At 19.5% G+C, this 23,607-nt stretch overlaps 5 protein-coding genes across 5 annotated transcripts; 2 read left to right on the top strand and 3 right to left on the bottom strand.

Annotated features, from left to right (window-relative positions):
- Positions 1-1,464: 1,464 nt before the first annotated feature.
- PRELSG_1225200 (conserved Plasmodium protein, unknown function) lies at positions 1,465-5,115 on the bottom strand (the record flags this gene model as incomplete). The annotated part of the gene is made up of 2 exons (XM_028678039.1): positions 1,465-3,797; positions 4,191-5,115. The coding sequence occupies 2 exons, from the start codon at positions 5,113-5,115 to the stop codon at positions 1,465-1,467; spliced, it is 3,258 nt and encodes a 1,085-aa protein (XP_028534368.1).
- Positions 5,116-7,634: 2,519 nt separating this feature from the next.
- Positions 7,635-12,485, top strand: CCp2 (LCCL domain-containing protein; the record flags this gene model as incomplete). The annotated part of the gene is made up of 2 exons (XM_028678038.1): positions 7,635-8,022; positions 8,128-12,485. 2 exons carry the CDS (start codon positions 7,635-7,637, stop codon positions 12,483-12,485), a joined length of 4,746 nt encoding a protein of 1,581 aa, XP_028534367.1.
- Positions 12,486-13,690: 1,205 nt separating this feature from the next.
- PRELSG_1225000 (polyprenol reductase, putative) lies at positions 13,691-15,301 on the bottom strand (the record flags this gene model as incomplete). Its single annotated transcript, XM_028678037.1, has 8 exons — positions 13,691-13,746; positions 13,836-13,879; positions 13,958-14,087; positions 14,150-14,189; positions 14,270-14,375; positions 14,476-14,608; positions 14,910-14,943; positions 15,017-15,301. The coding sequence occupies 8 exons, from the start codon at positions 15,299-15,301 to the stop codon at positions 13,691-13,693; spliced, it is 828 nt and encodes a 275-aa protein (XP_028534366.1).
- Positions 15,302-18,443: 3,142 nt separating this feature from the next.
- On the top strand, positions 18,444-20,532 carry ApiAP2 (transcription factor with AP2 domain(s), putative; the record flags this gene model as incomplete). Its single annotated transcript, XM_028678036.1, has 2 exons — positions 18,444-20,334; positions 20,456-20,532. The coding sequence occupies 2 exons, from the start codon at positions 18,444-18,446 to the stop codon at positions 20,530-20,532; spliced, it is 1,968 nt and encodes a 655-aa protein (XP_028534365.1).
- Positions 20,533-21,490: 958 nt separating this feature from the next.
- SHMT (serine hydroxymethyltransferase, putative) lies at positions 21,491-22,852 on the bottom strand (the record flags this gene model as incomplete). The annotated part of the gene is made up of 1 exon (XM_028678035.1): positions 21,491-22,852. One exon carries the CDS (start codon positions 22,850-22,852, stop codon positions 21,491-21,493), a length of 1,362 nt encoding a protein of 453 aa, XP_028534364.1.
- Positions 22,853-23,607: the final 755 nt, after the last annotated feature.

The following is a 23,607-nucleotide window of genomic DNA, read 5'->3' as shown; positions in this document are numbered from 1 at the left end:
TTATTAACTTTTATAGAATTAAATTTTCATTTCTTGAACTTTAAAATGCTTTTAAAAAGAAAAAAAAAAAAAAAACTAAAAGTTTTGGGAATAAGCAAAATATATATAATAAATTTGCTTTCATATGGAAATTTAATATTTTATATCATTTAAAAAAAAAAAAATAAAAAAAAATAAATTAATGCATGCGTTGTAAATATGAATATATAAATATATAAATACTTTGGTTAGTTAAATCATAAAAAAAGTATTTTTCTACTAGACGTAATATGCCATATGTTTTTATTATTTTATTTTTGTAAACGTTTGTGTTTAAAAATAAAAAAAATGAGAAAGATGGAAAATTTTTCTCAAAAAAAAAACAAAAAAAAATATTTACACGGTATGCTTCATTAAATTTAAAGTGCATTTCAACATAATTTTACAAAAAAATAATAATATATACTTTTTGGGAAAATTCATTTTTTTTTTTAATTCAAATGAAAATTAATAAATACTATACGAATATAATAAAAATATATATTGTAAATGTAAACACTCATTTTTCAATAAAAAAAATGATTAAATGTATCATCTACTGAAAAAATTAAACCAACGAAAATAAGAAGCATATTAATCATAGGACTGAGTTATTATTTAATTATAATTCCCTTTATATATACAAAAAATGAATTGATATATATAAAAATTTTAGATTTAAAAAAAAAGAAATCATATGAAAAGGTTTATATGTAAAGCCTTTTTATATAATATTAAAAAAATTAAATGCAACATTTCTTTTTGGCTTTTTATAATCTTATCAAAGAATTATTGGGCTCGAAAAAAAAAAGATATATGAAGAATTTTTATTATATCTAAATATATGGTATACTTCTCAAAAATTTTTTTTTTTTTCTTTAGCAATTGCATGAAACTTAAAGTGCTTATCACATTTATAAACGGAAATAAGTATAAAAATAAATTAATACTCAATTATTTTTTTCTACATAAATTTAACTAAGGCATACATGTATATATGTATACATATATTAAATAAAACAAAAGTAACAAATTATTAATATAAAGAATAAAAATAAAACTAAATGATTTTGTTTTTTATATTGTTAAAAAGAAATACTTTAAAAAAGCAACAACCACATTGGGAGGGTTTCCTAGTAGGTAAAATGTAATTTTACATTTTTTTAACTTGTACTATTTTTAATTCTGTCATTTTTATTATTTCTTTGTACTTAATATATAATTTTGTTTGTGTCCTTACTACTGTTTTTAAAAAATTGATATTTTATACTACTAAATTTGTTTATATTCTCCGATTATATGTATATTCATACAATTTTTTTTTTTTTTTATTATAATTACTAATATGCTAATTTTATTTTTTCATTCATTTTCTATAAAAAATTTTAATTTGACTTTTTTTAAAATTTCCATAAATTATTTTTTTGTAAAAAAATCAATATATATTTAATTTTTTTTTAGCTTAGTTTTGCATTTTTTTTTCTTTTTTGATTCATTTTTTTCTTCAATTATATTATCTAACTCTTTTTTGAAATTTTTCTGCTTGTTAAAATCATTGCTTTTTTTATTATTTTTATTTATGTACTTATCCTTTAAACTTTCATTTTGCTTTTCTTTTTCCTTAATATTTTTTGATTCATAGTACTTTTCTTTATCTTTTTCTTCTGTATTTTTTTTTTTAAATAATTCCTGTTGATCTATTTTATTTTTTTTGAATGATTCCTGTTCTGTACTTTTTTTTACTAATTCCATTTGCTCTATTTTAATTCTTTTAATTTTATCATATTCTATATTTTTTTTTTTACCTAATTCATGTTCTATACTTTTTTTTTCCCCAATTTCTATTTCTATACTTTTTTTTTTATTCATGTCTTTTTCTATATTTGCTTCTTTCTTGGATTTTTTTTCTGTTATTTTTTTTCCATTAATTATTTTTTCTGCATTAATTTCGTCCAAACTTTTGATTTCTGTAATTGTTTCTTTTTCATCTATAGTAGTATATTCTTTACTTTTCCTTTTTTCTTTTTCTTTATTTGCCTTTTTTTCTTTCTTTATAATACTATTATATATCTCATTAATATTGTTTTCGTTATTATTTTCATTTTCCAAAATGTCATTTACTTCATCTATTTTATTATCTTTTTCGCTTTTTTTTTTTTTTTCTGTATTTTCACTTTTTTCTCTACCCAAATTTTTTTCCATTTGATTTTCAAATGAAATTTGATTCTCCTTCAGTATTTCTTTAAGCTTTATTTCTTCATAATATTCTTTTGATTGTTGTGTTTCCTTTAATTTATTATTCATTTCATTACAATCTCCTTCTTTTTCTATTTTTTCTTGATCATTTTCAATGTTCCTTTTTTTCAATGCTTTATTAGGGCATATAATTTTTTCGTTTTCTTTCTCTCCATCATCTACTATTGGTTTTTTTCTCTTTTTAATATTTTCTTTATCCGCTATTAAATTATCGAATTTTTGCTCACTCTGATTATTACAAATAAATGCTTCTCTATTATTTTTACTACTAAAAGTATCATTGTGGTTATATGATTCATTATAGATACAAAGGAGTTCATGTGTTGTGTTAGACCTATTAAGTTCATTATATAATTTTTCTTTTTTTTTATTATTTTTATTATTCTTTAAAATAACCGAATGCATAGAGGGAAATTTAGAAGAATTAAAAAATAATTCTTCTGTTCCCATAATAGAAGAAGATTCACTATTCATTGATAAAGATTGGCAATTAGATAGGTGTGAATTATTTTCCTTTGTTGTATTAAAACTATTAAAATTATTTACTAAATAATTATCGATAATTTTTCTTTTTGCTAAATTATTTAAAAATGTATCTTCTGATTCCATTGATATGGATTTTTTTAGGAAATGCTTGTTATATAAAAAATATTGGGGGGATGTATTAAAAGGTGCACCTAATCCATTTAATAAAATTTTTATTAAATGATTAGCAATAGATTCTAATGAGTCATTTTTTATTTCAAATGCAGGAATCCATATACTCAATTGTCCTAATGTTCTGCATGAAGTTATATAATGAAAAATATCAAAGTAATATGCACCTAGCAACGGTTGCAATTCTTGTAATTTTAATACACACATGCATTTATAGTCTATAAAAATCTTTTGCATATATATTCCTTCTTTATTTTGATTAATAAGTGAATTAATTTCTTGAATTAATTTATTTATCTCATGTTCTAAAGTAAAACTTTTATGTTTTAATTGCTCATATTCACACTCCTTAAATATAACCCTATTAATCAAATAATGTATATTTGTTGTTTGCATACTATAAGCAGCTTTAATGTTCTGCAATTCTTTTTCTTTTTGATAAATTTTTATTTTTAATGAAGAAATATCTTCATTATCAAATTCAATTGAAGATGAAATATATTCAAGAAGATCTTTTTGGTTGACAGCAATATATTTTTCTCCATATTCATGAATATTTACTGGGAATATAATTAATGATTTATTTGAATCTAATTTAATAACTTTCGCCTTTTTGGTTAATAAGATATTTTTATTAAAATTATCATTTTTTTTTAACATGCTATGAAGTTCTCTATAATCAGAAGTTATTGAATTTTCATTAGGGGGATATTTTAAATTTATATTCTTATTTAATAATTTTCTATTATTATTTATTTTATCATTATTTAAATTGTTGTCACTGATGCTCATATTATTTTCTTCATTATTTCCAAAGTTTTCACTCATATACAAGACATTCGATGTACTTTCCTTATTTATTTCTCCTAAACAATTATTATAATAACATATATGAATAATTTTATATATTTTTTTTTTTTTAAATGAAAATGATTTGAACAAAATAAATAAAAATTAATTTTAACTTGTATTAAAATGATCAATTTCGTATGAATAAGACATTTAAATTATTTAATAGGAAAGAAAAGTAAAAAAATATATAAAATAAAAAAAAAATAAAAAATTTCATATATTTTATTATTTTCTAAATTACAATAATTTTAATAAAATAAGAAAAGTAATAAAAGTTTATTTATGTGAATTTGAAGTAAAATTTAAGATAATATTAAACAAAAAAATTAAAAAAAAAAATATAATATTTATATCGTAAATTTTAATATATAATGTATGCTTTTTTTTTTTATTTCTTTTTTGTTTACCTGAATTGACATTTTTTTTATACTCGTATAATAGTTCATTTACACGATTTTCTTCATTATTATTTATGTATGAACTTGCTTTTAAATTTTCCACATTATTCTTTTTATTATTATAATTCACACTTTTTAAAGGTGTATTAATGTTATACCTGTAAACAATATTTTCTCCTTTATTTGTACTTGACTCATCATTAACATGATTATTTAAATTGTATAGTGAAATATTATCATTACTTTTATTATTATTGGAAAATTTTGCATCTGTCAGGTATTCATTATTATGATTAATAATTTCACTAAAATTATTATTATATAAAGAATTTTTCTTATTTGTTAAATATTTGCACATTGTGTCTTCAATTTCATTCTTTAATTTTTCCATGTAATTGTTTTTTTCATAGTTTTGTAAATCATTAACAAGAGAAAATGAGGAATTAGAATTATTATCATTGCTAGTATCATTCTGATTTTTATTTATATTTAAATTATTTTCATCAAAATTAGTTGTTATATTAATATTTTTAGGTGGTTCGTTATTGGTGCATGAATTAGATTCACTTTTATTTACATAACTCACATTAAAATTTTTTAAATTTTCATGCTCACTGTTTTTTTTTTGTGAATTAGAATTTTCTGAAAATAAATTTTTCTTTCCATTTTCATTAAATGAAGAATTTGAAGAATCGTTTTGATTTATATTATTATAATTTAAATTCGATTGAGAACTAGATATATTGTTTATATAATCATTCAAATTTGAATTAAATGGAAAAAATGAATTTGAATTTTTTAAATTGCTATTATGAAAAGAATTTTCAAAGCACTTACTGTAATCTTCAAACTTTTCCATTAAATTAAAATCATCAGCTTCACAGGGTAACTGATCTATCAAAGTAGCAAATTGGCGTATTTGTGATGATGCCATTATTACATATTTACATAAATATAAATTTTATATTTATATAAAAGAAAAATAAATATATTTTAAATATACATTAAAATTTATTAAATATATAAATAATGAAAAAAAAAAAAATATAAAAAAATTTTGATATCCTAATATATAAAAAATTAAAATAATAATGTTTATTATTATTATTCCATAGTTTTACTATTTTATCCATTTTTTAGCAGTATTGTCAAGCTTCATGTGCTTTAAGAATTCCATAAAAAAAAAAATATATATAATATTCATAAACATATATATATGCATAAAACACTATTAATTTTTTTCATTGTATAATATTTTTTTTAAATATTTACATTAATAATTTTAAACTTTATAAAAAGTTTATACGATGCATTATTTTTTTTTTTTTTTTTTTTTTTATAAATTAAATATTAGCAATTAAAAAAAAAAAAAGAAAAATGTAACTAAATTTATATATGAAATAACTATTTTATGAATTTAAATGAAAAACGAGAAAATAAGAAAATTTGAATCAATATATCTTGAGAAAAATTGTTACATATTTATTTTTTTTAAAAACATTTTTTTTTAAATATATTATTAAAATGGCCATTGTTAAAATTTCGCTGTTATTTGTACATTTACTGCAAAAAAAAAAAAAAAAAAAAAAGAAAAAAAAAGAAAAAAAAAGAAAAAAAAAGAAAAAAATAAGAAAACAAAATATTAACTTGAAAAATTTGCATAAGCACGTGTTTTGTATATATATATATATATATCCATATGTATTTATTCAAATCACTTATGTATTGCATAGTTTTTATTGAAAATATATATATAAATATATTTTAGTATATATTGGCTTCTACAATTAAAAAGAAAAAAAAATTAAATAAAACTTACACATTACACTTCAAATATGTTTTATATATATAATACAGTTTCAATATTTTACCTTTTTTATTCCTTTGAAGGTCTATCTAAGTTATAAATTATATATCAAATTTATGTCTATATTACACCTAAAAAGTTAAATATTGTAAAAAATTAATAATAAATGGAATAGATGAAAATAAATTAATAATTCTTGACCAAATGCAACTGAATTTAAATTAATTATTCACCCTTTCCAAATAAATTCCATTAAAATCTATTTTCTGAATTAAATTTTTTTTTCTTTAAATATTCAAAATAATTCATTATTTCATAAATTATAAGAATCCATGTTAGATTTTTTTTTACAAAAAATGTAGTACTACAAATTAAATTTTAAAAAAAAGCATAAAGATAACAAAAATATACATGTATATTTTTATGTACTTCCCAATTATATAAGTGTTTTTTTTCAGTAATTAGCAAAAAAATAATATATAAAGTTGTAAATTTTTTAAATTAAAAATAAAGTAATTATTTTTTAATGAATTTAATTTTACCTATTAGGAATGTTTCACTTCACTGTTCTTCCCCATAAATAATTTAAGAACATATTAATGCAAAAAAATGTATTTAAGCAAAATAGTTTTTAATATTCTTAAGTTTCAAGAACATTCTTGGCAATTTTAAATTAAATATTTTTACAACAAATTTTTACATTGTATCATAATTTATTATAATTATATGAGAGGTAAACAAAGGTATTTTTATATTAAATTTTTAATTAAAAAAAAAGACAGAAAAAATTGATAAAGGTAAAAATAATGAAAAATTAAATAATAAAATAAAAATAAATTAAAAATGAAAGAATAAATGTAAATACAAAAAGTGATCGTTTCCATGAAAAAAGGAGTATAAATCTTTAACTGCATGATTATAAAATATTGTTATAGAGTTCTTAATTTTATGTTCTTTTTCTTTACTAATATATTTATATCAATAACATATTTATTTCTTTAATAATATTCTGATAATATATAAAAAAAAATTTTTTTTCCTTAATATATTGGTACTCAATATATAGATCAATGATCTTAGTATATTTTTTTTTATTGGTCCATACACAAAAAAAAAAAAAAAAACCTAAAATTTTTTTATTTACTGACAATATGCATACATATAAAAAACTACGTAGCGTAAGAAAAAGAAATTTCCATGTAAATAAGGAATATATAAAATTTATAAATTAATAAACTTTAATTTATTACTGGATACCAATAGACAATTAAAGTAATATTGTATTAATGAATAATATATATAAGTTTATACCTTTTCTTTTGTTATACATTATTTTTATCTTCTTACTTTAATTATTTTTTTTTTTTAAATATTTTTTTTTTATATGTACTGACTGATGCATGTGCTTTAAATATCTGCAACATCAGTTGTATCTTATATTACATACATATTATGTATGTATAAGTTTTTATAATAATAAAAATATCCTAATTCTAAGCTATAATTTTTAATTTTTTCATTAATATTTTATAGGTTTCATGCAGAAAAACTTTTATTTTCTTATTAAATAAATACATATTAATTTTTTTTTTGTGTGCATACAATTTTTTTTTTTTAACATTAAGTGAAAAAATAAAAAAAAAATTATGACAAAATTGTTTTTTAATTATGTATTTATAATATTTTTGTTGTATTTTGTTTTTGTGAAAAGTGAAGATGACGTAAGCAATACATTTTTTAAATTTGATAATTGTGAAGCTACATCTACATTTCCAAGTATTGGAGAAAATGGATTGCCTCAGTATGCAGCTGAAAATGCTATAACAAAAGGTTCAGGATATTGGTGTTCAGAGGGAAAACATAATGCTAATGATATTGTTTCGTGGATAGGTCATTTAAAAAATGTCAGATCACTTAATGGGATTATAATACATTGGGCTTATTCACCTGGGGAGGTTTCTGTTTTAGCTAGTTACGATAGCAATGAGCCATATGAAGAAATAGTTCCATACCAAGTTATTGAGTCTAGAGTTGGTAAAATATATATATAAAAAAAAAAAAAAAATAATAAAATTATAATAAAAAGAAAATATATAAAATTCCTCTACATTATTATTAATATAAACTTTTATTTTGAAGGAAATGTTGTTCAAAATATCATATTTAACCATGTAATTAGAGCAAAGTCTATTAAATTAAATATGAGACATGCATTACATGAATATTTTGGTATTAATTTTGTGAATGTATTAGGATCCAAAGATCCAACGTTGAGAATACAAAGTGGAATGACTAGTTTAACACAAGATTTATGTTTACAAATAGATGAAACAAATGAATTAGTTTTAGATGGGTGTATTAATTCTATTTCCTACTTAGATGGTAGAGATTTATGGAAGTTAAATGCAAAAAATCAAATTTATAATCCAATTAATAATTTATGCATAACTTTAAAAGATAATTTAACGGCTAATGGAGGTAAAATTATACTTGAAGATTGTAATGCTAGCTTAGAGCATAATGATGGACGTAGTAATTGGCAGCTATTACCAAATAATCAATTAAAAATTTTAAGAAATGGAAATTTTTGTCTATCACAGGATGGCTCTAAATCAGGTAGTTTAGATGTTGCACTTCACAAAGAAGCTACTTCCACTTTATCAAGGCAAGATAAGAAATTTTCTCCAGATAAAGCTGTAGATGGAAACTTAGATACATTTTGGGCTTCCCAAGGTTTTAACATTGATACAACCCCTGATTCTGTTTACTTTGATGTGAATCTAGGAAGCAAATATAAACTACAAAAGGTAATAATTGACTGGAAGTATCCAGCTACAAAGTATTCTATATTTTTGAGTAATGATGGAGAAAACTATGAGGAAGTAAGTAGCAACTTAGCTAATTTTTTAAGAAGTACTATAAACAATTTACATAACACAGAAGCTCAATTTATTAAATTAAAACTTATAACACCTAACCCAGAATTTTCCGAAGAAGACGAATTATTTTATGGAATTAAAAAATTTTCAGTATATTCTAATAGAATTAAATCAATTGTAGATGATTGTGATAAAATAAAAGATTCAGATGATGCTAGAGATAAGTACTTTTTTGAATTCGTGTCCGAAGTACTTATGCAGGAAGGTTTAGAATTAAAAAGATTAGATAAAGAGTTACAACAGTTTGCCGAAAAAATACAAAATGAAGCATTAAAAATTCAAAAACTGAACCCTCAACTGAAGAAATGCAAAACAGAAAAGGAAAAGAGGAATAGTGATATAAGTAATATAAAAAACATTATTCTTAAAAATATTTATGATGTAATTAATCAAACTCAGAACATAGTCAATATCAATTCTTTAAGTACTTATTATTCTACTTCAACAAAAGAATTAGGACAAACACCAGAAAATCCAGCAGACAACTGCTTTCATTTAAAAAAAACATTACCTAGTTCACCATCAGGTTTTTATTATGTTCTACCATCATGCTCCCAGCGTGTTTTGAGAGTATTTTGTGATATGAAAATAGGAGGTACTTACTATGTCCCTCCCATAGATACTAATTTAATTAAAGAATTAAAGGATGTGGAAAATGTGTGTGCAACATATGGTTTATATCCTATTCATTTACACCATGAAAATCAAATGAATTCTTTAAAAAATTTATTTCATATTATGAATGTAAATATTACTAATCCAGTTCCTCTAGCCATTAGGAGAAATACAGAAGCCTTTTTTTCCTTAGATTTTCAAGAAAATGTAAATGATATTGTATCAAAATTTGGGAATCCCACAGGAAATACATTTGGTGTAAATAGTGAAGGGGTTGCCTTTTTTGATTCATCTAATTCTGAAATGTCTGCATTTGTTTGTTCTGACAATATTGATTCCATTAATGTACCTGAACAGTTTGTGAATTTAAACTGTAAAACTACTTTAAAGGAATCTAATGAAATTAATAAAATTGTTGGCAGTGAATATTTAATCAAATGTCCTCATGATTGTTTAGAAAGAGATACTGAAGCAACTGTAATTGGAGGAGAAGGAAATATATATTCTGAAGATAGCTCTATTTGTTTATCAGCTATTCATGCAGGTGCTTATGATAAGCATTTTTTAATTCATCTAAGAATTGTAAATGCTCTAAATGAATTTGAAGGAGTTTTCCAAAATGGCATAATATCTGAAAGTTATGTAAATAATAATCAAGAAATTGCTTTTAAGCTGTTTAATGTTACTCCCAAATGTCCTAATCCCTCATACACGCATGATTTCACTTTTCTTGAAATTGATAATTCTAAGGATAGTATAACAGACAATGAAAATATTTATGTTGATCCATCAACAGCCGATGCGATAAATGATTTGATTACCATTGTAAATAAACAAGTTGGGAGTACGGATCCAACATTTTTAGCATTAATAAACAAACAAGTCATAAAAATAGTTTCTAATGCAAGAAGATATTTAAAACCAACAGAGCATTTTGAAAAAAACATAGAATTATTGTCTAATGAAACATTAAAAGATGTACAGAAAGTATCTCATTTGATAAAATTGTTATCGTCAAAAATTACATCTGAGTTAGAAAAAAGAAAGTATAAATTAGAAGCATTAGTAGATGAAAGACTAAGGCAAAAAGAATTTGAATCTTGGAAATTAGGAAACACGGAAAATATATATGATACATTAGAAATAATAAATTCAGTGCAGTTACAGAAAGAAGGAAAATGGAAAATAATGGATAACCCTTTAGAAGAAGGTATAACAGGAACTACGTTGAGCCAAAATGTACGTGTTTTAAATTCAGATGGAATAAGTAATTTATTTAGTGGAACTTACGCTTTTTTAAGATATAAATCTTTTTATGATTTTGTATTTTCAACTTATATTTACGTAAAAGGGACAGGATCCGTTGGATTAATTTTCAGAGCATATGATAGATATAATTATTATATGTTTGAATTAAATAATAATCAAAATGGATATAAAAGATTATTAAAATTTGAAAACAATGAAGTAACAGAATTGGCTGTTATTAACGACGGTGGATTTGATGAAGGTAATTGGCTTGTAGTAAGAATAGAATGCCGGGGATCGAAAATAAAAATTACTACTATTAAAACAAATAAACCAATTTATGAATTACCAAATCCCAATATAATAGTAAGTGATGATTTTAACTCAGCAGGTACTATTGGTTTTTACACTTACGGAGTGGATAATGCCCAATTTACAAAACCAGTTGTTGAATCTGCTGAATGTTTAGCAAAAGAAGTGATATCTAATAATGTTTCCCCTTTAAGTTGTAATATATATGAAGAATTTTTTATTGGAAAATTTAACAAATCATATACAGTATTTGATCCAGAAAATGCAGTCGATGGGCCATCGAATTGGAGCTATTTTAATAACATAGGAAATGAAAAACATGTAATATTACAAAAATCTAATATTAGAGGAGGTTCAGATAATGAGATACCCTCTTTTATCATTTTACAAAAGAAAATTTGTCAAGCGGGAATATTAAGATTTTCTATTTATCCTGAATGTACCAATGGTATTGTAGGTGCTATATTTAAATTTTTAGATTCCAATAATTATACTATATTAGAAATAGGTTCTACCTTTACTCGTTTAAGGCAAAATATCAATGGAAAATTTCAAACATTAGCTAAATCAATTATTTCTGCATATAAAGAGAGTGTATGGAATCGTGTAACTATATCGTTTAGTATCAATAGTATCAATGTCAATATGGGTAGTGGCTTGATGACATACCCAATTTTTAGTTTAATAGGATTAAATTTACAAAGTGGAGAAAAATTCGGTTTTACATCTTATAATTGTAACAATGTGGCATTTAGTAATATTTTCCTTCATCCTTTAGATTTTAAACCCTATAGTCCTACCCCACCTTTAGCTTCTGAAAACATGATTCCTATATTTTCAAAAATAGGAGAAGATACAATAAAAGAAGAGATAAATAAAGAAATAAATAATAAAGAGAAAGAAGAAATGGATGAAACAAAAAAAGAGACAGAAATTGATAGGCATTCATTTGATGAATCCAATAAAGATATTAAAAGAGATATATATTATTGTGCTACTCATAAAAATATCATTGATAGATTGGCTTATTGTGATCAATATCATAAAGAGAATCTTAATTGTAATAATGAATTTTGCAAAACTTGTTGTGCAAACATAGATTCAGAAAATGATGAAGATACCAAAACATGTGAGAAATTATGTCAAAAGTTGGATGAAAAAGTACTTCAAACATCAGAAATTTTTTATTTTCTTAAAAAGTCATGTATTGAATCTTCTAATGAAGAATTAAAAAGTTCATGTGAAAATGATAGTAATAAAGAGGAATGTCTAACAGAAATGTGTCAAATGTGTTGCCAGTCAGTTACTATACCGCCAGAACTAATTACTAATGATTTAAATATTAATTCTTTAATAAATCAGTGCATATCACTATGTGAATAATTTTAATTACTCTAGCACTCGTATTCGCATATTTAAGTTTATATATATTGATATATATGATAAATTATTTATTCATTATTGTGTTCTAATACTATATATATAATTTTTTTTTTTACATTTATATAAAAAAAATAATATTTCCTTTTAATTTTATTCAATTTTTATATCTAATCATTTCGGAAATTTTATTCATTATTTTATTTAAATAAAAAATGAAAATAATAGTAATTAACCATTATAATTAAAGAAATATTTATATGCATATGTATTCCATATTTTTAATGCATGAAAAGGTAAAAAAGCTTGAAGTATAAGCATAATAAGAATAAAATTTTTTATTCAGTTGTCCCAAATATTAAGTAGTTTATCCTAGATATAATATAACATGATTTTTTTTTATTTTACATATATCTATTTTTTTTTTTTAAATGCTAATTCAGTATCTTATCACTATTATTTATTATAATAATTAAATAGGAATGAATAAATACATTTATTTTTCTTATATTTATTTAATATTATCATATGAATAAAAATAAAAAAAAATTTAATTTCCAATTTTTATTATATTTAACAATTCTAAATTTATTTAAAATAAAAGTAAAAATATGTTGTATAAATAATAAAAGGATGAAAAAAAAAAAATAAATTGCATAATTTTATACATAACACTTCTAAAAGAAAAAAATATGCAACATAAAGTACTAAAATTTATAATAGAAAAATCTAAATATTCAAAAATATATATACATAACGATTAATTCTGTAAATAAAATAATTAAAAAAAAAATATTAATGTACATTTTATTAAAATAAATAGGTTTTTGATAACTACTTAAAAATAATGAAGCATTATATAATTATATCTTGTACATGTTTTGCTTGATCCATATTTTAATTTAAAATATATACATTAACCTATTTTTTTTAATAAAATTAATTGCCAATTCTATAATATAAATAATAAAACTATACAAGAATAATCTAACATAAATAAAAAGAATAAGGAAATTTATTTGTGTATACTTAAATTTCATTATTATAAGAATAGTTTTATTAAAAAATATATAAAAATTTAGCGGCATTTAAAGAATAAAAGGAAAGATGATTTTTCTTTGTCTAAAAAAAAAAAAAATATTTCATTTAATAAAAAAGATACAAGTATATCAATATTATAATTTAATTTTATAATTATTTAAGAAATTTTACTTTGGATATGTATCTTCTAATATTTTAAAATACCAATTATGTGTTTTCAAACCTAATGTAGGAAAAAATATTTTACATATGTTATTTTCAGGAAATTACTGAATATTATATTTTTCAAATTTATTTATAAATATTAGTTACCGTTTATAATTAAAATTAATGAAACCATAACAAAATTCAGTAAACTATATTAAAAAAACAAAACGAAACAATTTTTTTTCATATATTAATATATACTTGTTATTTCATATTGTTATACATACTTTATGAAATTAGTATTTAATATCAAAAATGATAAGTATATTAATATTTCTGCAAAATAATGAGGGCAACTAACAAAATAAAAGAATCCACCATATGGGACCTTATACATAATATCATTTTTCTTTGTGTCTAAAAAAAGGAAAGAAATTTAGAAAAGAATTTTTTTTTTTTTTAATTTTTATATTATCAACCTTTGGGGCGAAGCTTAGCCAAGCGAGAATGAGAATCAAACTGAAATATAAAAAAAATATATTTATATATATATAAATTTAAATAATTTTGATAACAATCATTTCCTTAAAGAAATATACTTGAATTAAGTTTCCGAATATAAAAAGAATAATAGAAAATAAATTTAATAGACTATATTCATTTTTGTCACTATTATATAATGAAAAAGGAGTTACTACATAGAAACTGAAACATTTAAAAATATTTATATTAAAATGAGATTAAAATTATTTAAATATTTCATTAAAATAGAATATTTATAATAATTTTTTTTTCCTTTCAGTACCTTATTCCTAAAAGATAAGAAAAGATATGCATAAACGAATTTGATGTTGTTCTTACTACAAATAATTGTTCTAATAATCTTCTTAGCAAATGAACTTCAAAGATAATGTTAGTCACAGAAATAAAATCAAAAGCTAATAAAAATAATAAAAAACATTTATATCATGATTACAGAGAATAATATACATTAAGGTTATATTTATAGTAATGGTTATAATTATTTTTGTTACTTTAATAAATTTAAACATACAAAAATATACACATTACATTAAAATTTATGAAACAAACAAACACAAATATATTATTATTGTTAATTGTTTGGTATTATATACATATGCACATTTATATTAAAAAAAAATTTTTTTTATATAAAAAATATTTTTCTCATTATTATTTTTTTAAACGTTATTCGTAAAAAAAGAAAAAATATGTTACCGTTTCTTTCATTTTTATAATTTTGATGGAAATCCTTAATAAAATAAAAATTTAATGAGTAAAATGATTTTTAGAAAAATGGTTTATGCAAAAACACTTTTATTTACTTGGATTACTAAAATTGAGTTTATTACTAAACCAATAATGTAAAAATGTAAAAAATATATTTTGGGAACAATAATAGTGTCTATTTTTTTTTTTAATTTATATATCTTAGAACTCTTTCCTCTTTCTTCTTTTTCTAATTTTATAAACAAATTTTTCCCATGTAACGCCCATTGACTAATTGATTTGAAATAAAAAGAAATAAGTAAAAAAAAAATTACGATAGCATGATAAAAAAAGATGAGAACTTTCAAAAAGTATATATGTTTAGAATAAAAGTGTATCATTGAAGAAAATATATTTTTTTTTTTAATAGTTAATTTAATGAACTGAAGAGTTTCCTTATAAATGTGTTTTATTTTTGTATTTTGATGTTTTAAATAATTCTCATATTAAAATAAAAACTTTTTTGTATGCATTTAAGAACAGTAATTTAAGTATACATATATAAATATTTTTTTTTTTTTTTGTCAAATAAATACAAAAATATACAAAACGCATGAAATTTTTATCTAAACTTTCACGAAAAATGTAGATGTAACAGCTTTTAATTCTGTTTTTTAAAAATACTTTTTCACTTCTGACTTTTATTTTTATTTTTGTTTATTTATATATTTTTACATTTACGTTAACTTATTGGAATCAAATTCCGAAAAATAAGATATAATTTGATTTCCATGTATGTTCAGAAAAAATTAATTAAAATTAAATATTCTTTTTTTTTTTTTATCATTTTTTAATACAATTTCTAGTAACTTTATTATTGTAAAAATAGTTTTATTATTTTATATACATCACAATTTATTTCAAATATTTTTTTTTTTTTTTGTATTTAAAATGTATTTTTCATAGTATATTTTGGATTTTATTATTTGATTATATATTCCTTCTTATAAAATATAAAATAGGAGTTCTTTCATTACAAAAAAAAAAAAAAATATACTTTGTATTTCTATCTTACTATAAAATTATTTGATGAAAACTCAAATTTTTAAAAAAATTCCACTTTTATTTTTGTTCTTTATAAATTTTTTTCATATAACCTTTTTAAGAAAATTTGTGTTAATGTGTGTGTATGTGCATGTTTATTTATGCACAATATGTGTGTGCGTTATTTATTTTTATTTTTATTAAAGATATGCAATTAATATAAGAAATATTTTATACATATAGGATGAAAAATACATAATTCAATTAATTATTTTATACAAATAATCCACAATATAATAAATATAAATATACTAAAAAATATATAAAATAAGTTATTGTTTTTTTGTTGTGTAATAAATTATTAAATAAAAGAATTCCATGAGAAAAAGCATATTTATATATAACTACATTAGATAACTTTTAGAGAGAAAATTTTTATTGAAATTATCATTTTCTATTTTTAGAATAAGGAATTTACTAAATTGATATTTACTAAGACATCAAGTAAAATAGAAAATAAAAAAGTTTAAATGCATCTTTTAAAATGAATATATAAATATTTATATATAAACTATAAAAAATAAATTTTTTTAATTTAACAATAGTACAAATTGATAATAACAATATTTTTTATATAATATATTAAAAGTTTTTTTTTTTTTTATTAATTACAATACTTTATACTCAAAAGTTTCCTAAATTAATGATCTACTTCATAATAATACATATTTGTATACAAATTAATAATTTCACATGCAGTAAATCTTATAAATTAAAAATAACTTTAACACAATTATATTCTTAAACATACATTTTTTTTTTTGGCATCTTGAAAGCTATCACTTTATTTTCATTTTATTGTTTTAACAAATACAATAGGGTTATCCCAATCAAAAAAAAAAAAAAAAAACTATAAAAATTATAAAAAAATTATGCAAAAATATTTTTATATAATTTTTATGTTTAAAAAAAAAAAAAAAATGACTTTCTATTCATTTTAAAATATAGAATAAATTTTCATGTATTTTTTGTTTTTCGTTTATTTTATTTTTTTATTTACTTCAAGAATGAGTTTTTAATAAATATTAAAAATAAAAAGAAAAAGAAAAAGAAAAATTATTCAAGGATAAGATTTTTTATATGAATTATGTAGATTCTTTTTTTTCTTTTGAAAGTATTATATGATATATAATTATGTTGAAGATCACAAAAAAAAATAAAAAAATTAGATTTTTTCGAATATATTTAAGAATCAATTAGCGAAGAATTTTTTTTTTTTTTTTTGAGTTAATTTCCTTTTTTTTGTTAATTTTAATATTTTTAAAAAAAATATCGTAGTTTTACATGTGTAGATTTGATGAATTAAATAAAATTTTATTTACATTAGATGATTTTTTTTTTTTAATTTTTCATACATCGATAATATTATTAAAAATTACAATTTAAGAATTTTGACAAAAAAAAAAAAAAATAAATAAGTAATAAATTATTAATGGAAAAAATTTGTTAACAAATATAATCAGACAATATAAAGATATAGAATGATATATAAATATAATAATTAAATAAGAAGAATAGTGATAAGAATTGAACTTCTTTTTAGAAGTAAGAAGTAATATATGGAATGAATATCGAAATGTATTAATATTTAATATTATATATTTATTCAATGATATATTTTTTGGCATAAAAATGTGTATTAGTATTATTGCAATACATTTATAAGGTTATTTTAACTTTTATTACATAATTAAATTATTGATAATTTGTGATTTATAACAATGTAATAAAAAATTCCGACAACATTAAATAACATCATAGATGCATTCACATTTATATATATGTTTTTCTGAATATTCCAAGGAAATTTTCTGTATTTAAAGTATAAAGTATTAATTAAAATGAAAATATAAATACTTAATTTATTTCTTTAATATATATATATATCATGAAACACATTTTTGTTTTAAAGAAGTATTTGTTTTATCAAAGTATTTCCTTTATTCTAACATTTTTAAAAGGTATACTTTTACATAATATTATGTTTTATAAATTCATTAATTTATCCTTTCTTTTTTGTTTTAATATAATATTTGTAAAAATTATATATTACACCTGTTTATTAAATTTATATTTGAATAAATAAAAATAAAAAAAATTTGCACATTAATTTTTTATTACATAATTTCCGAAAGTATTTCTTTTTATAAAAAAAAGAATCTTTAAAATTTATATTAAATCAAAAATTTTATACATTATAACTATCATATATATATATATATATATATATATATATATATATATATATATAATATATATATATATACATATTTAAATAATAATAAATATAATTTTTTATTGTAAGCTAATTTTTAATGAAAATAAAAAAGAAACAGTTTACATTTAATTTACTAGTATTAATCGTTTTCATTTAGAATAATATATAATTAAGTAAGAAAGAAAAAAAAAAAGTTTTATTATGAAAATATTGTAATAATTATGGATGAACAAAATGATTTAAGAATTCCTATTTTAAATGATGAATCTATGGATGAAAGCAAAATTATTGAAAAAAAAAAAATAATAAAAGAAGAAAATTTATTAAATAAAAATGATACATCTAATAATTCTGATTTAATAAATAAAGAAGGTTCAAAAGAGTTGATATATAAAAAAGGAACAAAATGTATAGAAAGTATTGAAAATGATGATTTATATGACAAAACGGATCAAAAGAAAAGTGAGGAAAATAGCGTTATTTCAAATGACAATAATTTAGAAAAAAATAGTAATAATGGCTTAAATAACGAAAGTAAAGGAGAGTATAATAATATTAACAATTTAAATATCAGTGAAAAATATAATAAAAGTATGAGTTGTATAGATTCCTTAAATATTGATCAAAATAAAGATGATTCAAATTTGAATATCTCATATTGTTATAATAAAGAAAATAATAATGTAAATGATGAAACATATCATAAAACTTCTCTTTTCTTAGAAGAAGACACTAATCAAACAAATAATTTATGTAATATTAATGATACAATTCATTTATACAATATAACAGAATTAAATAGAACAAATGATATACAAACTTTAAATACAGTACATGAGAAACAAATTGTAAATAATAAAACTATCATAAGTGAAACAAATAATATAAATATCACCAATGATATAAACTCTCAGAATTTATACGAAAGTAATATGAAGGATAAGAAAAAAACAAAAAAAAGTCAATTAGTTATTAAAAATGATAACAATAAGGAAGAAATTATAAAAAAAGAAGAAATGAGTAAGAATGTAGATAATCATCATATAGCGAATGATTATTCAAGAATATCAAAAAAAAAAGAAGAAAGTATTTATATAGAAAATACAGAAAATAATAATAGTGAAAATGGATATAATGATATATATAATAAAATAAATTTATCAAATAAAAAAGAGGAAAATTTAAAGAATAAAAAAAATAGCAATAATGAATTAAAAGATGAAAATGATTTTACTTCAATTAATATGAAAAATTATAAAAATAGATTAGAAAATTATAGTGAATTAAATGATTTTACAAAAAAAAGAGTACAAATGGAAATATTTTTACATAATCAAATTAATTGTTACGATATGTTATTAGAAATTCGTAGAAGAGTGCCTTTATGGGGGGAATATGAAGGAAATTTTTTTTTTCATTGGAGAAAAATCATGACATTAAATAATGAAGAATTAAAAATATTTATATTAATATTTAGGTCATTAAGTATAGAAACTATTAAGCATTTAGATTTTTATATTTTGAAAATAATTATAGGCGAACTGGATGAATTAAGAAAAGTTCATGAGCCTAGTTATAAGCCTTTCATATTTACAGAAGATAATATGAAAAATTGTGATTTAACTGCTCAGAGGAGTTCTGATATTTATGTTAATATGAATGAATTTATACAACCATGGTATATGAAAGATAATAATAAATCCTTGGATATCAAGAAATTTTTAAATTCATTAGACATTTTAGAAAATCAAAAACAAAAATCATACATTATTCAAGCAATGGAAATACCCTTACATATTTTCGAAATGTGCAATAAAACAAGTAAAGAAGAAAAAACAGAAGCAGTAGAAGCAACACCTGAAATAAATAAAACTTCAAAAAAAGTTAAAAAAGATAATACTAAAAAAAGAGAAAATATTAAAGTGAAAAATTTAAATGCACCAATAAATTCAAGAGCGAAAAAAAGAACAGGATATTATGCTCTTGAAATCGATGGTGTAATTGCATCGTTTGAAGCAAGAAAAGGAGTTTATTATGATAAATCAAGAAAATTATGGAGAGCAAATTGGAAAGAAAATGGTAAAATACAGACAAAGGGATTTTCAGTTAATGGTAAAAATAAAAAATTTTAATGCTTCTAAATTTCTATTTCTACTTGTATATTCCTTCATTTATCCATTTTAATTTATTATTTTTCCTTAATGCATATATGTGCCTTTTTTTTTTTTTTTAGAATATAAATCCGTTCAATTAGCTAGGCAAAAAGCGATTGAATGGAGAGAAAAAAAAGAAGCTGAGCTTTTATTATGATATCGTGAAATTCCATTTTAATTTTTTTTTTATATTTGATTTCTCTTTGTTTTAATAAATTTACTTATTTATTTTTTTTTAAAGACAATTCAGAGTGGAAATCTATATAGCTATTTTTATTTAAATTTGTTGTTACGAAAATGAAAATTTTTTTTTATATAATATTTAGACAATTTTTTTTCAATTTCTGTTTCAAAATCCTTATTTATTTTAGGTGGTTTTTATTATATATTTTTTTTATTTACTGTACAAAATGGTATCAAGTAAGCTTTTTCAAGTCTATGGAATTGAAGAGATAATAAAAACTATTGAACGCATTAGAAATAATACTTTTTTTTTTTTTTTTTTGACTTGTTTTATCTTTATAATATATGCATATACATATTTTGATTAAAATTTTAATAAGTAAAATACGCTATGAAAATTAATTATAATGATGATTTTCATAAAGAGTAATAATGTAATGGAAAAAGATTTAAATAGCAATTTGCTAAGTTTTTTTTTTTTATTTATTTTCCATTTTTCTTTTCCCTTTTATTATATAAGATGTTTCATTAATTTTTATTATTTCCTTGCTTTTCTTTTAATGAAATATTATATGTATATTTATTGTGTTTCTATAGAATATTTCTTGTGTTATTAATTTTTTATTTCCCATTTTTGTGACGTAATTTTTTTTTTTTTACGTAAAGTTTTTTAATTTTTTAATAAAATATGACAAAAATTTATTTAATGATTACATAAATATATATATAATAATTTTATATTTAAAATTAAAGAATATGTATATGTTCATATAGTTTTTCCTTTTTTTGTTGTCTACAAAATTTAGTATGTGCAAAAAAAAATAATAGACTTTTGAAAAGAAATAACTTTTAAAAAATTTAAATTTCAAATTATTTTAGTTCTTTTATTATATATTGAACTAAAGAAAAAAAAAAATAAATAAATAAAGATTTTAGCAGCTATGAATAGATGGAAAAGAAGAAATAAAACAAAAAATATCATTAGCAAGAGACAAAATATCAGATGATGTGGGATTGTTTATATAATTTATAAACTTTTCATTTGACAAATTTTCTTTTTGTTTTATATAAAAATATAAAGAAGCAGATTGATTAATAAAATCTGCTACTATTTTCATATCATTATCTAATAAACCTAAGCTAGTTAAATAGTTTGATCCTATATTAAAAGATTTTTGAATAAATTTAGTTGGTTTTAAAACATCAAAATATATATTTAGTTTTGTGCATAAAGCATAAAATTCTTGTATATTGAAAGAATAATTAGAAGAATTTAAATTTAAGAAGCTATTATTACCAGAATAATGAACATTAAAATACTCTTTATTAATATATTTAAATAAAGTAGATGTATTTTTCTGTGTTTGCTTTGCATATTCTTTGAATTCATTAGTTTTCATTAATTTAAACGAAGTAGCTAAAGAAAAAATTATATTATTTAAATTATTTTCAAAAAATATATTTTTTAATTTTTCTTCAAAATCATATGATATTAATTTTCCTTCATTATCAAAACTCCTAAATCCTTTCTTATAAAATATTACTTGGCTATTACATGCACGAAAATTTTCATTGAAATAAGAAAATACAATATCAGAATATTCAAAAGGAGAAGAAATTAAATTATGAGAAATTAAATTTGCTTTATTACTTATGTTTACTATTACAATACAATTATTTATATCTTTCAAATTTTTTAAAAATTCGTATTCAAAATTATAGGGATTATTTGTTTCATCTATATATATTATATCTGGGATAAAAATTTCATACATATTTTTTATTTGCATATAATTTATGTTACTTTCATTTTCTATTTTAATTGTATTATAAATGGCATCTAATAAGCATTTCCGATTGTTTTTATCTTTTTTTTTTTCTAATGAAAAACTAATATGCATAATTTTATTTCTATAATTTAGCAAATTGCTATATAGATTTAAAAGAAAATAATCATTGTTTGAATTTACATAATTACTATTACTATTAATAAAACACCCCCAATATTTTTTTTCTAAATTAAAAGCATTTAGTGCTCTTCTTTCCAACATTTCAAAAACAGTTTTATTACATTGGATGGTTTTATTTAAATCATTAACTAAGCATTCTTTCAAATATACAGGGAGAATATTATTAATTACTGACAAATTTATGTTATTATTGTTTTTGTATGACAACATAACATTAAAATTTTCATCATCTACATCTTTTAAGCTACTTCTATTTCTTAAAGAATCAAAACTGATATATCTTTTCAAATTTAACTTTGTATTTCCAAATTTCATTCGAAGCATTTTCACATAATAAAAAACACGAAAAAAAAAAAAAAATATATATATATATATGTATAAGGTTTTATTTTATTTTATCATTTAATAATATACTTAATAAACAGAAATAGCATAGGAAAAAAAAGAAAAAATTACATATATATATATATATATATAGAAATGAATAATATTTTTATACAAATTAGTTTAATCATAAAATAACTAGATAGTCAAATAAATTTAAAGTTACTTTTTTATATAAAATACTTTAAAAAGTATAAAAAAAAAAAAAAAAGTCAAATTATATTCAGTTTCTATTGTCATATAAAAATATTGAATTAATATATATTTATTTGACAAATAAAAAAAAAAAAAATAAAATAAAAATACAAGAAAAATCATATTACGTAGAAACAAAACTATGAGTATAGCGAATAATAAAATTTTGTAATTAAATAGTGTATAATAAAATATATGTATATCATATCAATCTTTTTGCATTCTATTTTATCGTAGACTTAAATGTTTCAAATTTTTTTTAAATAAGTGAATTTAAAATTATTTTTAACTTATTCAGAAAATTAAATAAATATATAAATATTAAATTATATAAGAAAAATTATAATTTTTTCTATAAACTTTCAGATATATATGTAGAACATAAAAAATAAAGCTAATTTTTAATTGTGAAACAAAAATAGAACTTATTCAAAATTTATTGGTATTTTAATAGTAATTGTTGATAAAATAATTTTTTATGGGTAATATGTTTAAAATTA

This window comes from Plasmodium relictum (assembly GCF_900005765.1).
Source record: "Plasmodium relictum strain SGS1 genome assembly, chromosome: 12".
Classification (NCBI taxonomy): domain Eukaryota; phylum Apicomplexa; class Aconoidasida; order Haemosporida; family Plasmodiidae; genus Plasmodium; species Plasmodium relictum.
Note: the sequence above shows the minus strand (reverse complement) of the source record. Positions and strands in the feature narration are given on the sequence as shown.